The 14,958-nt window shown below is 53.7% G+C and overlaps 1 protein-coding gene across 11 annotated transcripts; it reads right to left on the reverse strand.

Annotated features, from left to right (window-relative positions):
- Positions 1-4,313: 4,313 nt before the first annotated feature.
- On the reverse strand, positions 4,314-14,958 carry HEMK1 (HemK methyltransferase 1, mitochondrial release factors N(5)-glutamine). Of its 11 annotated transcripts, none has more exons than XM_077858767.1 (13): positions 14,807-14,902; positions 14,534-14,671; positions 13,688-13,790; positions 13,212-13,558; positions 12,833-12,924; positions 12,431-12,524; positions 7,986-8,120; positions 7,656-7,720; positions 7,333-7,382; positions 6,272-6,380; positions 5,334-5,429; positions 5,068-5,181; positions 4,314-4,725 (listed from the first exon to the last, which is right to left on the reverse strand). In XM_077858767.1, exons 4-13 carry the CDS (start codon positions 13,437-13,439, stop codon positions 4,632-4,634), a joined length of 1,077 nt encoding a protein of 358 aa, XP_077714893.1. In that variant the 5' UTR covers positions 13,440-13,558; positions 13,688-13,790; positions 14,534-14,671; positions 14,807-14,902; the 3' UTR covers positions 4,314-4,631. The 11 variants fall into 11 exon arrangements, with proteins under 11 accessions (XP_077714893.1, XP_077714890.1, XP_077714897.1 ...); XM_077858764.1 differs by having other exon boundaries at positions 13,212-13,563; XM_077858771.1 differs by having other exon boundaries at positions 13,250-13,563; positions 14,807-14,901.

Here is a 14,958-nt window from a genome sequence, read left to right on the forward strand (position 1 = left end):
CATTGCCAAAGCCACTTCCATTTTTAGGTATTTGTTACAGCAGCACTTCAAGTACCACAATCTGTATTAGTTTCCTATTGGTGCTATAACATATTACCACAAATCCAGCAGCTTAAAGCAACACAAATTTAATCATCTTACAGTTCTGGAGGTTGAAAATCCAAAATTAGTTTTACTAGGTGAAAATTTAGGTGTTGGCAGGATTCTACTCTTTCTTGAGGCTCTAGGGGAGAATCCATTTCCTTGCCCTTGCCAGTGTCTAGCGGCTGTCTGCATTCCTTGGCTCACGGCCCTTTGCTTCGACTGCCTCACTGTGACCTCTGCTTCCCTCATATCTCTTCTGATAGCCCAGCCCTCCTCTTCTAAGGACACGTGTTGATTACACTGAGCCCATCTGAATAATCCAGAATAATCTTTCCGTTTCAAGACCCTTAACTTGATCACACCAACAAAGTTCCTTTTGCCAAATTCACAGGTTTGGGGGATTTAGGACACGAGCATCTTTGGAGCCATTTTCCTATCTGCCACAGGAGGGGCACGGTAGCTTTGCCACTCCCACGCCCCATCCAGGGGGCTGATCTAGGACTGAGGAGTCATGATGGGGGGCTCAGGCTGCTATTCTGGCCAAGACTCTGGCTGCGGGCTGGCTGGAGCCCAGAGCTCCAGGAAACCTGGCGCCTGCCCCTGCTGCCGCCAAGGACAGCCTGTACTCCTGGCGCAGCCACTGTGCACAGATCAGGTGCACTTGAGCCCATTAGCAGCCATGGCTCAACTTGAATAGCTGCCTAGCTCGGATGGGAGGCTGGGCCCTCATGGCTTCTTCTCCCTACTGGTTAGAATATGCAAAAGCTGCTATCAGAGCAGATGTGAGCCACACAGGAAGTTCCAGCTTCATTCTAAAAAACACATATATTGTTGGTTTATTAGTGGATATGACTGACCTTGGGGTGTACCAGACCCACACAGGGCCCTGGAGAGATGAGGGAGACCAGAAGGTTACCAAATGCATGGGGCAGAATGTCACTGGTATTGGCAGAAGTTTCACCTAGGGGCTGGCGGGGAGAAAGAGAAGTCAGAAAAGGCAGGTGTTCTGGAGGAGGCAGCATTTGTGCTGGAGCTTGAAGGAAGGGATCGTTAGGACTGGCAGTGGTGGGCAAGTCACTCCTGATGGGAGGCATACCTAGAAGAAGGGAAGGAGTTGCGTTTAGGGAATGGAAAGTTCTGCAAGAAGGCTGCAGTCCAGAGCTGTGGACAGGGAAGGACATGCTGGTCTGAAAAGGTTAAAGCAGTTCTCAAAACTGTTGAGCAGTAGAACCCATTGTTTTGACGGACAGGAGTGCTTACTCAGAGCACTGATGGGGCCCTAAAAGGGTCCACAGGGCCTTTCCTGGAGCCATCCTGCCGTACCTCTTCAGACCTGGACTCTGTAAGCCACAGCAAACACACTCAAGTTATGATGAGACAGCCATGGGTTTGAGGCAGGGACTGGCAGCAGTTAATGGCTCAGGGTTCAGATAGAGGCGAGTGGCAGAAAAGGGTTTGGGGGGCACACATCAATAGAGCAGCTAGATGAGCCCTCATGGAGAAACCCATGGGCAGCTAGGACAAGCATCCAACTGTGAGGCAAAGTCTCGGTTTCCTCAACTGTCAGCAGAGGGGATGGAGTGGCTTTCAGAGTACATCAGTCAAGGACTCCTTCACTCGGTGCCCATGCTTAGGGCTTGGCTGAAGGAGGCTGGACAGGCAACAGGCACATCCCTCAAGACCTCAGGGACCTGAAGATGGACTGTACCGTCAGTTTCATGACACATGCCAGAGGGGACAACTCAACTCAACTCTTGCTCTGGCCCCAGGAAAGCAGGAGGACAGGGCAGGTGAGCCTGGCTTTCTCCAGGCAGAGCCACCAGCCGTTATGGCCTGGACCTCAGGACATTCAAGCCATGTGAGGAGGGACAGGAGAGGCTGAGGGAAATCTGGGCAACCAGGCTACCAACCTCTCAGGGGCTCCATCTCCAGAGGGCAGGTAGAAGTCAAGAGCCCAAGAGTAAAATCCCAGCCTTCCCTCCTTTCCAGACTGCCATGACTCTGCCTGCTTTGCTTTGGTGACAAGCACCTGACAGACCCATGAGGGTACACAGGCCCTCCATCTCCCCACATCTGCTCTCTGAAGCAGCAGTGAAAACACTCACAGTGCCCCATGGAAGGTGCATCCCAGTGACTCCTCAGAACCATCCTATGAGATAAAGCATGTGGTCCCGTTTATTAGGTGTGGAAGCCAAGCTGAGGGAAGTGAAGTGAAGTGAAGTCACCTGCCCAGGGTCACATCTTGGCGAAAGGCAAATGCCGGGATCTGCACAGGTTGATATGGCTCCAACATCAGAGCTCAACATTAAGGCCCAATCAAGCCAGTGGCTATAAGCTTGAGGCCCTGCCTGTCAGTCCACTTGGCCTGAACCTCTTTACCAAAGGAATCAAGCTTTCTGGGAAGGGTTGTCCCCAAAAGTGGCTCCTGCTTCAGTGACCCCAGCTGTCCCTACATTGTCACTCTCTTCATTATGTCCTTTTAAGGTGCCATATCCACATGCTTGCCAAGACCTTTCCTCAGTGATGGGTCTGAGGCCAGGAAGTTGAGACCATCAGGGAAGCCAGCACTGGCAGAAGTGTGGCCCAGGCTGTGAGACCAGGGGTTAACTGATGGCTAGGTCAGGACAGTGGCCCTGAGATGCTGCTAAAGACAGCACGAATCGAAGGGCACAGCAGGAGGGGAAGGGCAACACCAGTAAGGACCTACATAGGCAAAGGTCCGAGAGCAGAAGGGGCTCTGAAAGCCAGAAGCCTACTCTGGCTGTGTTCTACACGGCACCCTCCCAGGTTCCTTCCAGACAGCTGTGACAGGGAGTCCCTGCTCCTCCTCTGAGGAGTCCCTGCAGCTGGGGCTGGGCAAGGGGCATGATATTGGAGCCCTGGGAGCTGCAGTGTGGTCCCTGCTAAGCCACAGTGTGTGTGTGTGTGTGGGGGGGGGTGTCATTCAGGCCAGGTAGGATCCCAGCAATATAGATCCCAAAGGCAGGGATCTCACTTCCCATCTCCACTTGGCTACCTCACAATGGGATGTGAAGCAGGCCATATCTCTTGGAGAGTCCCTGTCAGGAGAGTGAGAATTCAGATGCCAGCTACATACACCACTTGGCTTACAGAAAGTAAAATGAGGCTGCTACCTTGCACTGGGCTTGGAACCAGTAAGAGCCAGCTTCTTGAAGGAAAAGGAACTGTCCTGGTGCAAGACACAGCCCTGGAACCCAGCATCCTGGCTCCAGCAGAGGATGCTGCTCACTAGACCACACTGCCTCTGGCCACCGCACCATGAGGTCAGGCCCTTGAAAATGCCAGTGGGGTGAGCCAGTCTGGTCTACCACATTCCTCAGGACCCAACCTGATGCAGGTTCATACCAGCACCTGCCAACTTGGAGGTTTCTGCCGCTATGGACAGAAGGGCTGGGCTTTTAGGCCTCCTGGTGGTCACACATCTGCACAGACCAGAGCTGGGGTCACAACCGGGTGCCTGCTTTTCTGGACCTCTCACTCTCCCCAGCCCCAACCAGGGACAGATGGGTTATCTGAAACTCCAAAGTCAACCTGGAAGGAATATTTTAGCCAAAAACTATGAGAATAAAAAGTAAAGGGACGCCTGGGTGGCTCAGCAGTTTAGTGCCTGCCTTCAGCCCAGGGCATGATCCTGGGGTCCTGGAATCGAGTCCCACGTCGGGCTCCCTGCATGGAGCCTGCTTCTCCCTCTGCCTGTGTCTCTGCCTCTCTCTGTGTGTCTCTCATGAATAAATAAATAAAATCTTTAAAAAAAAGAGAGAGAGACAGAGAGAGAATAAAAAGTAAACATAAACCCTGCTCACTCCTCACTGACACAAGCCTCCCATTAAATAAATGCGGATATGTGATAAGAGAACAGTGCAACAAAGTCCCTCAGCCCACTCCCCTCCTGCAAAGCAGGCAGCTGTCTCTGAACTGAAGTTCAGATGATATTCCTGTGCTCAGAACCTAAACGCAGTCAGGGAAGTATGTGGGAGCACATCTGGGGCAGTGGAGGGCTAAGTCAACCCCAGAAGTGAGCTGCTCAGAGCCGTGCACCCTGAGATCCAAGGCCAGGAAGAGCACCCATGTGCCATTCTCCACACTGTGCTCCCAAACCCCCACTAGCTGGGAGACTGATGGATTGAGGAGGAAGCTTTTACCCCAAGCACTGGGGACCAGGGGGTCAGGGGACCCACAAATCACAGTAACAAAACATTAGATCACTATTTGTTGGTCTCTCAACACTTTATTGGCCAACCTCCCAACTTCCCCAAGGCAATTCCACCCACAGAGACATTGAGCAACCTGCCCTTGGCCACACTGATGTGATGGAGCCAGACTGGGATCCTGGGCCTGCTCAGCTCTGAGCCAAACTATAGATGCCCTTGTTCTTTGCCACTCCACCCTTGCTTCTACCCTCAAGTCTCCTAGGATATATAGAACATACAGAAATGTAGAATCACAGAACCATGTGAAATGTCAAATGCACCTGGGTTCTGGAAGGTACCATCACCTCCCTCCGAGTAGCATTCCAGGAAGAACTATCAGCCAGGCACTCTGGCAGGCTGGGGCCCTGGCCAGGCATCTGCAGGGCAGCCACGTTGTGGCCCAGACCTCTGGATATGCAGGAACCGGGGCCTAAGGAGACAGGAATAAGAGACCAGTTACTGCCTAGGTCCCAGGGGATGAGCAGAGTGGAAACAGCACACTCTCCCTATAGCCAGAGCTGTAGAAAGACAAGTGTGGGGCAGCCCCGGTGGCGCAGCAGTCTAGCGCCGCCTGCAGCCCGGGGTGTGATCCTGGAGACCCAGGATCAAGTCCCATATCGGGCTTCCTGCAGGGAGCCTGCTTCTCCCTCTGCCTGTGTCTCTGTCTCTCTCTTCGTTCTCTCTGAATGAATAAATAAATAAATCTTTAAAATAAATAAATAAATAAAAGAAAGACAAGTGTGGGGGTGGAGGTGGGGTGGGTAGAGCTCACCTCCCACAGAAGTCTCTGCGCATAGCCACGAGATCAAGGGACAAGTCAGGCTGGCTCTGAAGCCAGTTGCCAACAAGCTCTGGGTGTCTTGGGTCCACTTCTAAGAAGATGCTCCTACATGGGGGAGAAATGGGTCAGCTCAACCAGGCTAGAGGTAGGACCTGCACTTCTGCATTGCTTGGGCAGGGAGGACTGGGATAAGAATGACTGTTAGGACAGGCCCAGTACACACTGGGACAGATCCAGGAGACCTGCCCTATCCATACCCAGAGTCCTTCAGGAGCCAACGTGCCAGGGCCAAGATGTGGATAATGATGTCCATGCCCTCCTCCCCACCATCCAAGGCTAGTGGGTCTTCATAGCTGAAGGGGAAACAGAGGGAGGTGTAAAAAGTGTGGAAGAGCTAAGCAGGGCCCTCCACAAAGGGGCCCTATGGAACTTACACTCTCTGCCTCAGAAAATCTGAGGAGCCAGAAGAGGGGGCCCCCAAATGGCAGCTCTGATTCTCCTACCTCCCACAGGCAGCACCCCACCAGGCAATGCTGGGCGTTCTCAGTGAATCCCACTGAGAGCAGGGCATGAAGATCTACCCACAACAAGGTTGTTCCCATGTTTGGTCTGGAGAGGCCTGGAGCTGGCCCAGACCACTCCTGAGAACCCAGAAAAGGGGAGCCAGCACCCTGATCTACATTACTGCTGCCCTGTCCAAGGACTCCTGGGCTACCCTTGGTTCTCAGTCCCTGTTTGAGAATAGGATGGCTCAGAGCAAAGCTTGGAGTAGGGTCTTAGTCCCAGCTTTCCTGCTCCGCCCCCACATGGCCCTAGACCAGGCATCTTTCTTCTCTGGGCCTCAATCTTCCGTAAAATGACATACCCATCTGAGTACCTTCTATGTATCCTATACCACATCTGTTATGTCAGTCATTGCTAGGTCTTCCCCATGGCCCTACAAAGCTCTAACACTCGCCTTTCAAAAGCCAGAAATGAGGCTCAGAGAGGTTCAGTGATTATCCAGTGTCTTAAACGGGAAAGCAGAAGCCAAACCAAGCAGATTTGTGGGCTCCAGAGTGAGCCTCCCTTGGAACATCGCTGCCCCTTTCAGCCCCTTCTCCCTCCCTGTGCCTCCCAGTGGTACAGTCCCCCAGGGTAGACACAGCCCACTAGACCCTCTCAGGCCCAGCCTCCCTCCCACCACACCCTGCACCTGCGGATCTCAGGGGCCAGCTGCTCCATGTCCTGGTGGAAGACGTAGGGAGGGTTGCTGACAACCAGGTCCACGGGGCCCCAGGGCAGGAGGTGCGCCCAGCTCCCTTCTATGGTCAAAGGGAACATACAGCAGAGAAAGGGTGACAACTCTACTTCCCACCATGTCCCTTGGGTGTCCCTCTCCCCAAGCCATACCTTGGGCCTGTCTCTAGCCCTGATAACCCAGAGTTGCAGATTAGTGCCCAGGGTCCCCGCCTACAGATGGGTCAGGAGTGGGTATACTCTGAGATGACAGCTCTTCCCTAGAATATCCTGCCCTCTCTTCTTCCCGTCAAAAATTTCCCCAATAAGCAAAATTCAGTTCAGGTGCTACCTTCAGGAAGCCCTCTCTGATTGCTTGGTCAAAGCAAGAGCCTGTGTCCTCTGCAGCTCCACTGGCCCTGCCATACACTGCCTCATAACCAACGTGGGCTGAGTGTATGGAGGGCATGCCTGGTCTCAGTTAGTCAATTCCTGGCAACTGTTTACTGGGTCTGTCCAGGAGCCATGTGCTATACCCAGTGTATCACACTCTAGATGGTGCACACAAGGCTCAAAGATCCTACAGATGCGTAATGAAGCCAGAACTGGAGCCAGAACCCAAGGACACTCTGCAAAGGTGTGGCTGAGCCGTACAGCGTCTGGGCCAGATATGGACAGGGCAGGCAGGCACTAAAGTATTAAAGTATTTTGGTCCTAAAGGCTTTCTCTTGAGCTTCTGTTCATCTCTTAACAACAAGCAAGCCCTAGTTATACTCATTAGTTATGGGGGGTTCAGAAAGTAAGAAAGGTCCTGTGGCCAATCCCTGCATGGGTCAGATCAGCCTATGATGCAACAGGGCCTTGTGTGTCCTCAGCAGGGATTGGTCTGAGATACCCCTATGTTTGCGTGTGCATGTGCGAGCACACATATGAATGAACATTGGGGAAGCTCTCCTTTCCTCTCTGCAGAATCCCCACCCACAAAGCAGTACCCATACCCAGGATCCCCACCCCAGGGAAGGTCAGTAGAGAAAGTACCTAAGGTCACATCGAGGGGGACAATCCGAATTCTGTCCAGCAACCGAAGCCTGGGGAAATGGAAAGTGAGGGTGAGCACGGGGGAGACTCCTACTCATGGCTACCAGGACTGTGAGAATAAACCCTTCTTGGACTGGCAGATCTCTGGTGCCCACCATCCCTCATAATCCTGTGGGATCCAGGCTAGGCCACCCTTCCCCGTCTCCCTTTTCTTAGGAGTGGAAAGCAAATGTCAATGAGTTTAACATCTGAATAGGGACTGAGATCAGGGCCCAAAGTTGGATTTCCCCAATTCTGACCTTCTGTCCCCTCTGCCCACCTACCTCTGAGCATTCTCCTCGGTAAGACAGATGGCAGCTTCTCCTTTATCCACAGCAATGACTCGGCTCTGCACCAAAAACAATCAAAGGGTACGTAGGAGGCAGGGTGCCTGGAGAAATACTCAACAGCTGTCCCCTCTTTGTAGCCAGAGTCTGGCCAGACAGAAGATGGGAGTTAGAGGCTGTAACCATGATGGGCTGGAGGCAGCCCTGTCCTCTCATGTGTGGCCACCTCCCTTCAAGTGCTTCTAGCAGAGATGGATGGGGAGAGGACCAGTGAGTGGCAGTCCCAGTCTACTCAGGGTGGGGCACAGGGATGCAGAGGGGGCTCACCTGGGGAAGCTGACTCAGTAGACTGAGGGAGATCGCTCCCGATCCACAGCCCACCTCCAGGATGAGGGGGCCATCTTGGGTTCCCATTGCACAGGGACTCTGGGCTACCTCCTCTAGCACCCACTCAACCAACTCCTGTGAGGCAGAGGGATCTGAATCAGAGTTAGCGTCAACCTGGCCTCCTTGGGGGTCTTGGCAGAGAGGCCCAAGCATGGTTAGCTTTTGTGTGAATGCAGAGGGGATGACTAAAGCCAGACAGCTTCATCTCCCTCTCTACACCTCAGATTCCCCATCTGTAAAACTGAGCCATTGAGGATAACCAACCTCATCAGAGTGTCTGAGGGACTAAACAGAACCGCATTCATGAAACACAGATCCTGTTCCCAGTACGTGTTAAGTGTCCAATAACCCCAGCTAGGTCCTTTATAGACAGTTTTCTGTCTCGTGCTCATGGCAATGCTAAGAACCACACCTGATGGTTCCTGGCCACTTCTTCTGTGACTGGCCCTGCTTCCAGAGCTTTCCTTCCTTTAATCTGTTGGATCCTCACAACCAGCTCATGAGGAAGCCAAGGCCCAGGGGTCAAGGCCCCTCCTAGAGCCCAGCTTACAGCTCATAGTGGCCAATCATCAGGAGCCAAAGTTTCCCCAGCTTCTTCCTAGAGCTGAACTTAGGACGCTCCCAGGGAGGTTCCCAGGCCAAAAGAACAGGGAATTCCCTTCATGGGGGTGGGGCATAGTAGAGACAACAGAGTCCTGCCTGAGCCCCATCCACACAGGGCATGGGATAAGTGGGCATGGAGTGATGGGAGGTGCCTGACTGCACCATACCTGTCTTGGAGGCTGGGGGACACTTCTAGACACTGTCACTTTGGAAACAATGGTCTTGTCCACCATCTGCCACCTACGGGGGACAGTGCATGGAAGCCAATAGAGGGAAGAGGTGAGGGCTAGAGGGGGCTACTGCTGCCCAGAAGCCAATCGTTTCTTTTTTTTTTTATTTTTTTTTTAAACTTTTATTTATTTATGATAGGCACACAGTGAGAGAGAGAGAGAGGCAGAGACACAGGCAGAGGGAGAAGCAGGCTCCATGCACCGGGAGCCCGACGTGGGATTCGATCCCGGGTCTCCAGGACCGCGCCCTGGGCCAAAGGCAGGCGCCAAACCGCTGCGCCACCCAGGGATCCCCGAAGCCAATCGTTTCTAATGAGTAGTGGAGTGAGGCCCCAAGTAGCTGGCATGGGGCTGGAAAAGGGCAGTGTCCCTCCTTCTCAAAGGCAGCCCTGAGGAGTGATTGTCTTACTTGGGACTCCTGGGATCCCAGGCAGGGCTGGCTCAGGGAATGGGCAGAGGGGTCAGCAAGTGGGTGCTTCCATCATCTATAAAGAAGTCTACCTCCTCCAGAAAGGCTTCCTCACCCCCTGGCAGGGTCTCTCTCATGGTTTTCCTCACCATGAGTCTCAAGTCTAGGATGCGGTTTGCCTCTCCCACCAGACTGAAGGCTCCATGATGGGAAGACCAGGGATCTAACCCATCACAGCGTGTCCCACAGGCAAGGCCTGACCCTCAGGGAGGCCTCCTGACTACTTCACAAGGGCTTTGGAAAGCTCTTTCTCAGTGATTGTGGGAAGTTACCCTCTGAGTTTCAGACTCCCTCACCAGGTCCCCCCAAACCTCCAATGTCAACAGTCAGGCTCAGTGGCTCCAGGTCGCTCAGATCCGTTTTCCATGTAAGCTCCTCAAGTGCTGAGTCCCAAAAGGCATTTCACTCTTAGAGGCCCCCCAATACCAGGAGCAGAGAGCTCACCTGTCCCTAGGTAGCAAGTCCAAGACAGGTAGAACTTGGTCAGTGGGTCCAACCCTTTCTATTCCCCTCACTTGCTCCCGCCAGCGCTGTAGCAGGCACTCCTGGAGACTGTAAGGGTGCTTGCAGCAATCTGGCCCCACAGTGTTGGGAATGACATAGCGCAAGCAATCTAGGGCTACAGTGGAGACTGTGGTGTCAGCGCTGAGGCCACATACTGAGCGGTTGATAGAATAGCTGAGACTTGTCAGTGGTGTGAACTTCTTTTGGTTTCCTGGCCACTGACAGACCTACTCTGGTTGGAGAATGACCTCTTGACCAGCCTCCTCACAGAGACACCCCTGACCTCAGAGACGCATACCACATATATGAACGGCCACCCCAGGCAGCATGTGAAGTGTAAGACTGGGCCTCCACTGCCCCCAGTGCCCTCTAATCCCTCTGTTACACTCCAGACCACTCGAGCATTATCTTAGCTTTGGGACCACCTGGGTGCTAGGGGTAGAGACCACCCGCAAAAAGTCCAGAAACTTTCCTCCTCACCAAGTGAAGAGCCTCCAGCCTCCATCAGCATGAAATTGGTGGCTCTTTAGGGGAGGCTGAAAGCCAAATGGTCACAGACCCAGGGCACCTCCTCCAGGTAAATAAGAATCCAAAACCATGATGGGATGGGGGATGGGAGAATGTGGGGAACAGGCAGCTTTTTGGTTCTACTGGAGCCACTGTCTCTCCCAGACCCCCTCAAGAGATCAGCCAAGGCCTCAGCAGGACCTGGGATGGGGGATGGGGAAATGTGGGAAATAGGCAGCTTTTTGGCTCTGCTGGAGCCACTGTCTCAACTGGACCCCAGGACCCCTCAAGAGGTCGGCCAAGGCCTCAGCAGGAACTGAGTGCTCTGAGTACCCTCCATTAGGATCCTCTTGGTAGGCAGCCCCAGGAGGGTGGCACTATCTCCCGCAAGCCAACCACAGACAAGGCGTTGAGCCTCCTACACCCCACAGAGCCTCACCTCTCCAGGTTGGATAGGAATGGCTCACACTCCCAGCCTTGGGTTTCCCACTGCACACACTGGCAGGCCGAAGACTAAGCCACCCTACCACCCCCAGGGAAAGCCCAACTCATTGAGCCACATGCCACATACACCTTCACATTTCTGACTTCTGCCCCCGTTAACCAAAACTGCCTTTCAGTGGATGGAAAGAACATAGGCACCATGATCTCTCCCCTGCAACTCATTCTCCCTACTCCCTGCCACAGGCCACGTCCTTTCAAGTTCTTGGTAAAGCACCCCCAATGTGGCTTCACAATGGGGCAAACCTGGCAAGTTCTCAGAAACGTCTGTACAGTGAGGTAAGGACCTGGCCTCCCAACCACAGCCTCCCCCTCTGTCTTCCCTTTCCCCTCCCCCTTGCAGCAGAGCTGCTTTCTTGGCTCAGACCCACAGAGGAATGGGGGCCGGGGGGCCAATGAGAGCTGGAAGTCTACATCCGATATTCAGAACCCTGGAGCACATGGCTGGTGCCAGATCAGCCCTGAGGAGGACTCAAAGGTCATCACTAGTTTCCCTCCCCTGCCCTGACCCTTAGCAGCCTCAGAAGACTCTGAGTGACCTCCCAGCCAAAGTTCACATGCCTGGGAAAGACACTGGGTACCCTCCCAAGAGGCTACAGGTGGCAGGTCACATCCTGCTCTGGATCTCTGCACTCCATCCCAACTCATCCAATCTCAGATAGAGTAGCCCCATGGGAAGGATGGGGCCCCGACTGAGTCAGGAAGTCTAAATGCTGCCCCTATGCTCCTCCCCTTGGCAGCCCTGCGACTTCAGGAAGTTCTCATATTCCCTACTGTCCCTCCCAACACTGGGCCATAAAGTGAGGACCTGGCTTCTCAAGCACATGATATGGAAGCGAATGGGGTCAGAGAGTTTCTTGGCTTGGGGGGAGAGGCTAGGAAAGTGAGGAGGGGCTCTGGGTCCCTTTTTGGGCAGGTGAATGAAGCCTGATCTTTCCCGGGAATGGTTGTATGCCTGGGTACGTTTCAAGAGACACCCCTGCTCGGAACCTGGTGCCTTCTTGCCCATCAGCCCTATCCATCTGCTCTGCTCTCTCTGGCTCCCTACAGTGTTAGGGGGAAACCCAAGAAGGGCCACAGAGAGCATCTCTCCCAGAATAAGGGTGTATCACCAAGGAATAGCACACTGGGGCCACACAATCCCTATTAATAGTAACATGAGGGACACAGGTGATTACCTGACCAGACAGTAGATCTAAGAGGACCAAGTCAGATTCCCTCCCTAGGCTAGAGGCCCTTAGGTCACACAGCTGTACCAGGCCTCTGGGTGTCCTGTTGGAACACTATCCATTTCACCCATGCTTCCTGAGAAGGAAGAGGGAATTTTTTCCCCCACCATGGATTGGGTAGGCCAGGCCTGGGACACGAGGACAGTCAGGGAAGCCAGCAGGAGACCTCTGTACTCTTGGCCCCTCCTACTCAGCCAACCATGAGACACCAGTAGCCAGAGAAGGCCTCTGAGGACAAAAATCATGGGGTCCCAGCGCCCCCTGGAGGAAATATGGGGCAAGAAAGGTGCTCAAAACCCCACTGTTCTTATCCATGCTGCCCTGCCCTGGTAGCACACCTACCTCAGTTTCCGGGCGAGGAATGAACACTGGGGGGGCCATCTTCAGACTGAGCCCTTGAAAGTCCCATTCACCCAGGATGTACTGCACAGGCATCCTGCAGAGGGGGCAGCTGGGTGATCATCAGTGCCAGAGCCTGGACCAACAGGACCACGACTGGGTTGAGAGATACCCCTTGCGGGATACCAAAAATGTCAGGGTCATGCTTCCTGTACCCCAGGACTCTGAGGCAAGGCATTCCCTCCTTCCCTTCTACTTGCCTGATCCCCCTCTCATCCATACCTTATACCAACACCTCCCTAGTCCTTGGATACTTTCTTCCTCCTGACCGTGCATGGGTCGGCCTGGTGGAAACCAGACACCTGTTCCTGACAGAGTCCTCAGGTCTGGCCCATGGGTGCTCACCTTTGCAATCGGCGGCTACTTAGCTCCTGGATGCACTGCAACTGCCAAGGGGTCAGGGGCTGTGTCCAAAGTTCTGGCCTCAGGCTCTGAAACTGCCCCACAGAGAATGTGAGTGGCTGACTCCCCAATCGAGGGCCTGACCCAGGTTTATGTGAACAATACCTGTGGGCCCAACACCAACCCATCCCTGGACCCCTACTGCCTGACACACACTGTAATAGTTCATTGGATGAATAAATAAGTATCTACTAAAAACATTCCTCCAGAAAAACCCATCACTCTCAACTCAGCATTCTCAGTGGGGCAGAAATGCCTGGATGTTCTTCCCTAGGTCTCTCCCTCCCTCCTCTTCTGCACTCTTGACAATACTGCACTTAACTGTTTTGGCTCCAAGGACATGAGCCACGATGTACTCACTGGATGCCTGGGCCTCAGGGATCCCCCTCTTCTCAAAGACTGCAGTCCAGTGCCTGACCAGTTCTTTGGCATTCAACAACCCAGCCAGAGGCAGATGGGGTTGCCATGAGCTGAAGGCCCAGCCCCTGGTCCCTCCCCTCCTCCCAGGGCCAGACAGGAGGGCCCAGAGCATTCGGCCCCCAAGCTCCATATCTTGGGGAATGATTCTCCTGAACACTCCCAAGTCCGTAAGTCTTCCTTGTGATGTCAGTTGCCAAAGATGGTCATGGACACTGGTTCCTCAAGGTGGTTCTGCTCCAGATGTGACTGCTGCCCTGGGAGAAGGAAGGAGAACCAGGAGAGCAGCTGAGCCTTGTGTGACCCACTCCCCTCTGACCTGCTGCCTGAGACAGAGCATGCCCTTGCTCTGCTAACCTCAATCCCATTTTAGACCCTCACCCATCTATTTCATTCTTCTCCTCTGTGACCAGTTATGTCTTCTTCATGTTTTTAGCTGAAGTGGGCTGAATCCGGAGCTCAGTCCCTGGCAATGCACCGTGGCCTAGGATTGAGGTTTGAACAGATCTGTTCCACCTAATGTGTGTGACCTTGGGAAAGTCATTACTTCTAAGTTCCAGTGTCCTCCTCCATGAAATGGGGGGACAATAACACCAACTCCATAGCAAGCAGTATATTATACAATGAACGTCAAGGGCCAGGAACCAGTTCAACACACAGAAGGCACTCTGTTGCGTGCCCTTAACTACTTACAAGAAAGAGAAGACTGCCTTTGCTTAGGAGCTTTGCTTTTGACATTTTCTTGTACTGTGACTGACCTGTATGCTACCCCCTGCCCCCGCAACCCCCGTCTCACCCATAATCCTAAACATCAGGATAAACTGCCGCCTTAAAAAAAAAAAAAATTATCACTTTTGTTAACTTTAATTTGTCACAAAGTCTAACAGAAGGGTTAAAATTAGTGGTTCCCCTGGGAAACGAACTAGGGGTGGTGGAAGGGGAGGTGGAAGGGGAGGTGGGGGGGGATGTGACTGGGTGCCGGGCACTGAGGTGGGCACTTGACGGGATGAGCACTGGGTGTTATTCTATATGTTGGCAAATTGAACACCAATAAAAAATAAATTTATAAAAAAAATAATTTAAAAAATCAAATTAGTGCTTCCCTTTCCCTTGGCACAGACCAAGGTCCAAACTAGCATGTATTAATAGAGCCCCTGCTGGGTGTCACATCTCCAAAGAGAACCTGAAAGAGAAAGGAGGCTACAAGAGGGAAAGCCACTGGCCTACCATCACCTCGCTAGACGTGTCCCACGCAGGACACAAACCCAGGTCCCCCGGACTTCAGAGGCGGCTCTGCCCACTAAGCGTTGCCCCAGGAGGCGCCCGAGGTCCGAGGTCAGGGACGCAGCTGCTTCCCTCTCAGCTCTGCAAGGCATTATTAATGACCCAGGCGACGTCGCCTCTCCCCAAGCCCGTTTCAGCATCTGTATAACGCGGGGCGGGGACTCAAGGGTGTGGCAGTCCGGGGGCCCCGTCCCGGTTCCCACTCCTAGCGCATACCTGCCTGGAGGCCTCCCCCCGCCGGCCCGCCAGGCTGCGCAGAGGCCGGGGCTCGGCTCCCGGATATGCCGGACCCGCGCTGCGCCGAGCGTCGGAGAAAAGGGTCGGGCGGACCCGGCCGCTCAGCTCCAGGGTTCCTAGCGCTCCTGGGT

The sequence above is a fragment of the Canis aureus genome, chromosome 19, assembly GCF_053574225.1.
Source record: "Canis aureus isolate CA01 chromosome 19, VMU_Caureus_v.1.0, whole genome shotgun sequence".
NCBI classification, from domain to species: domain Eukaryota; kingdom Metazoa; phylum Chordata; class Mammalia; order Carnivora; family Canidae; genus Canis; species Canis aureus.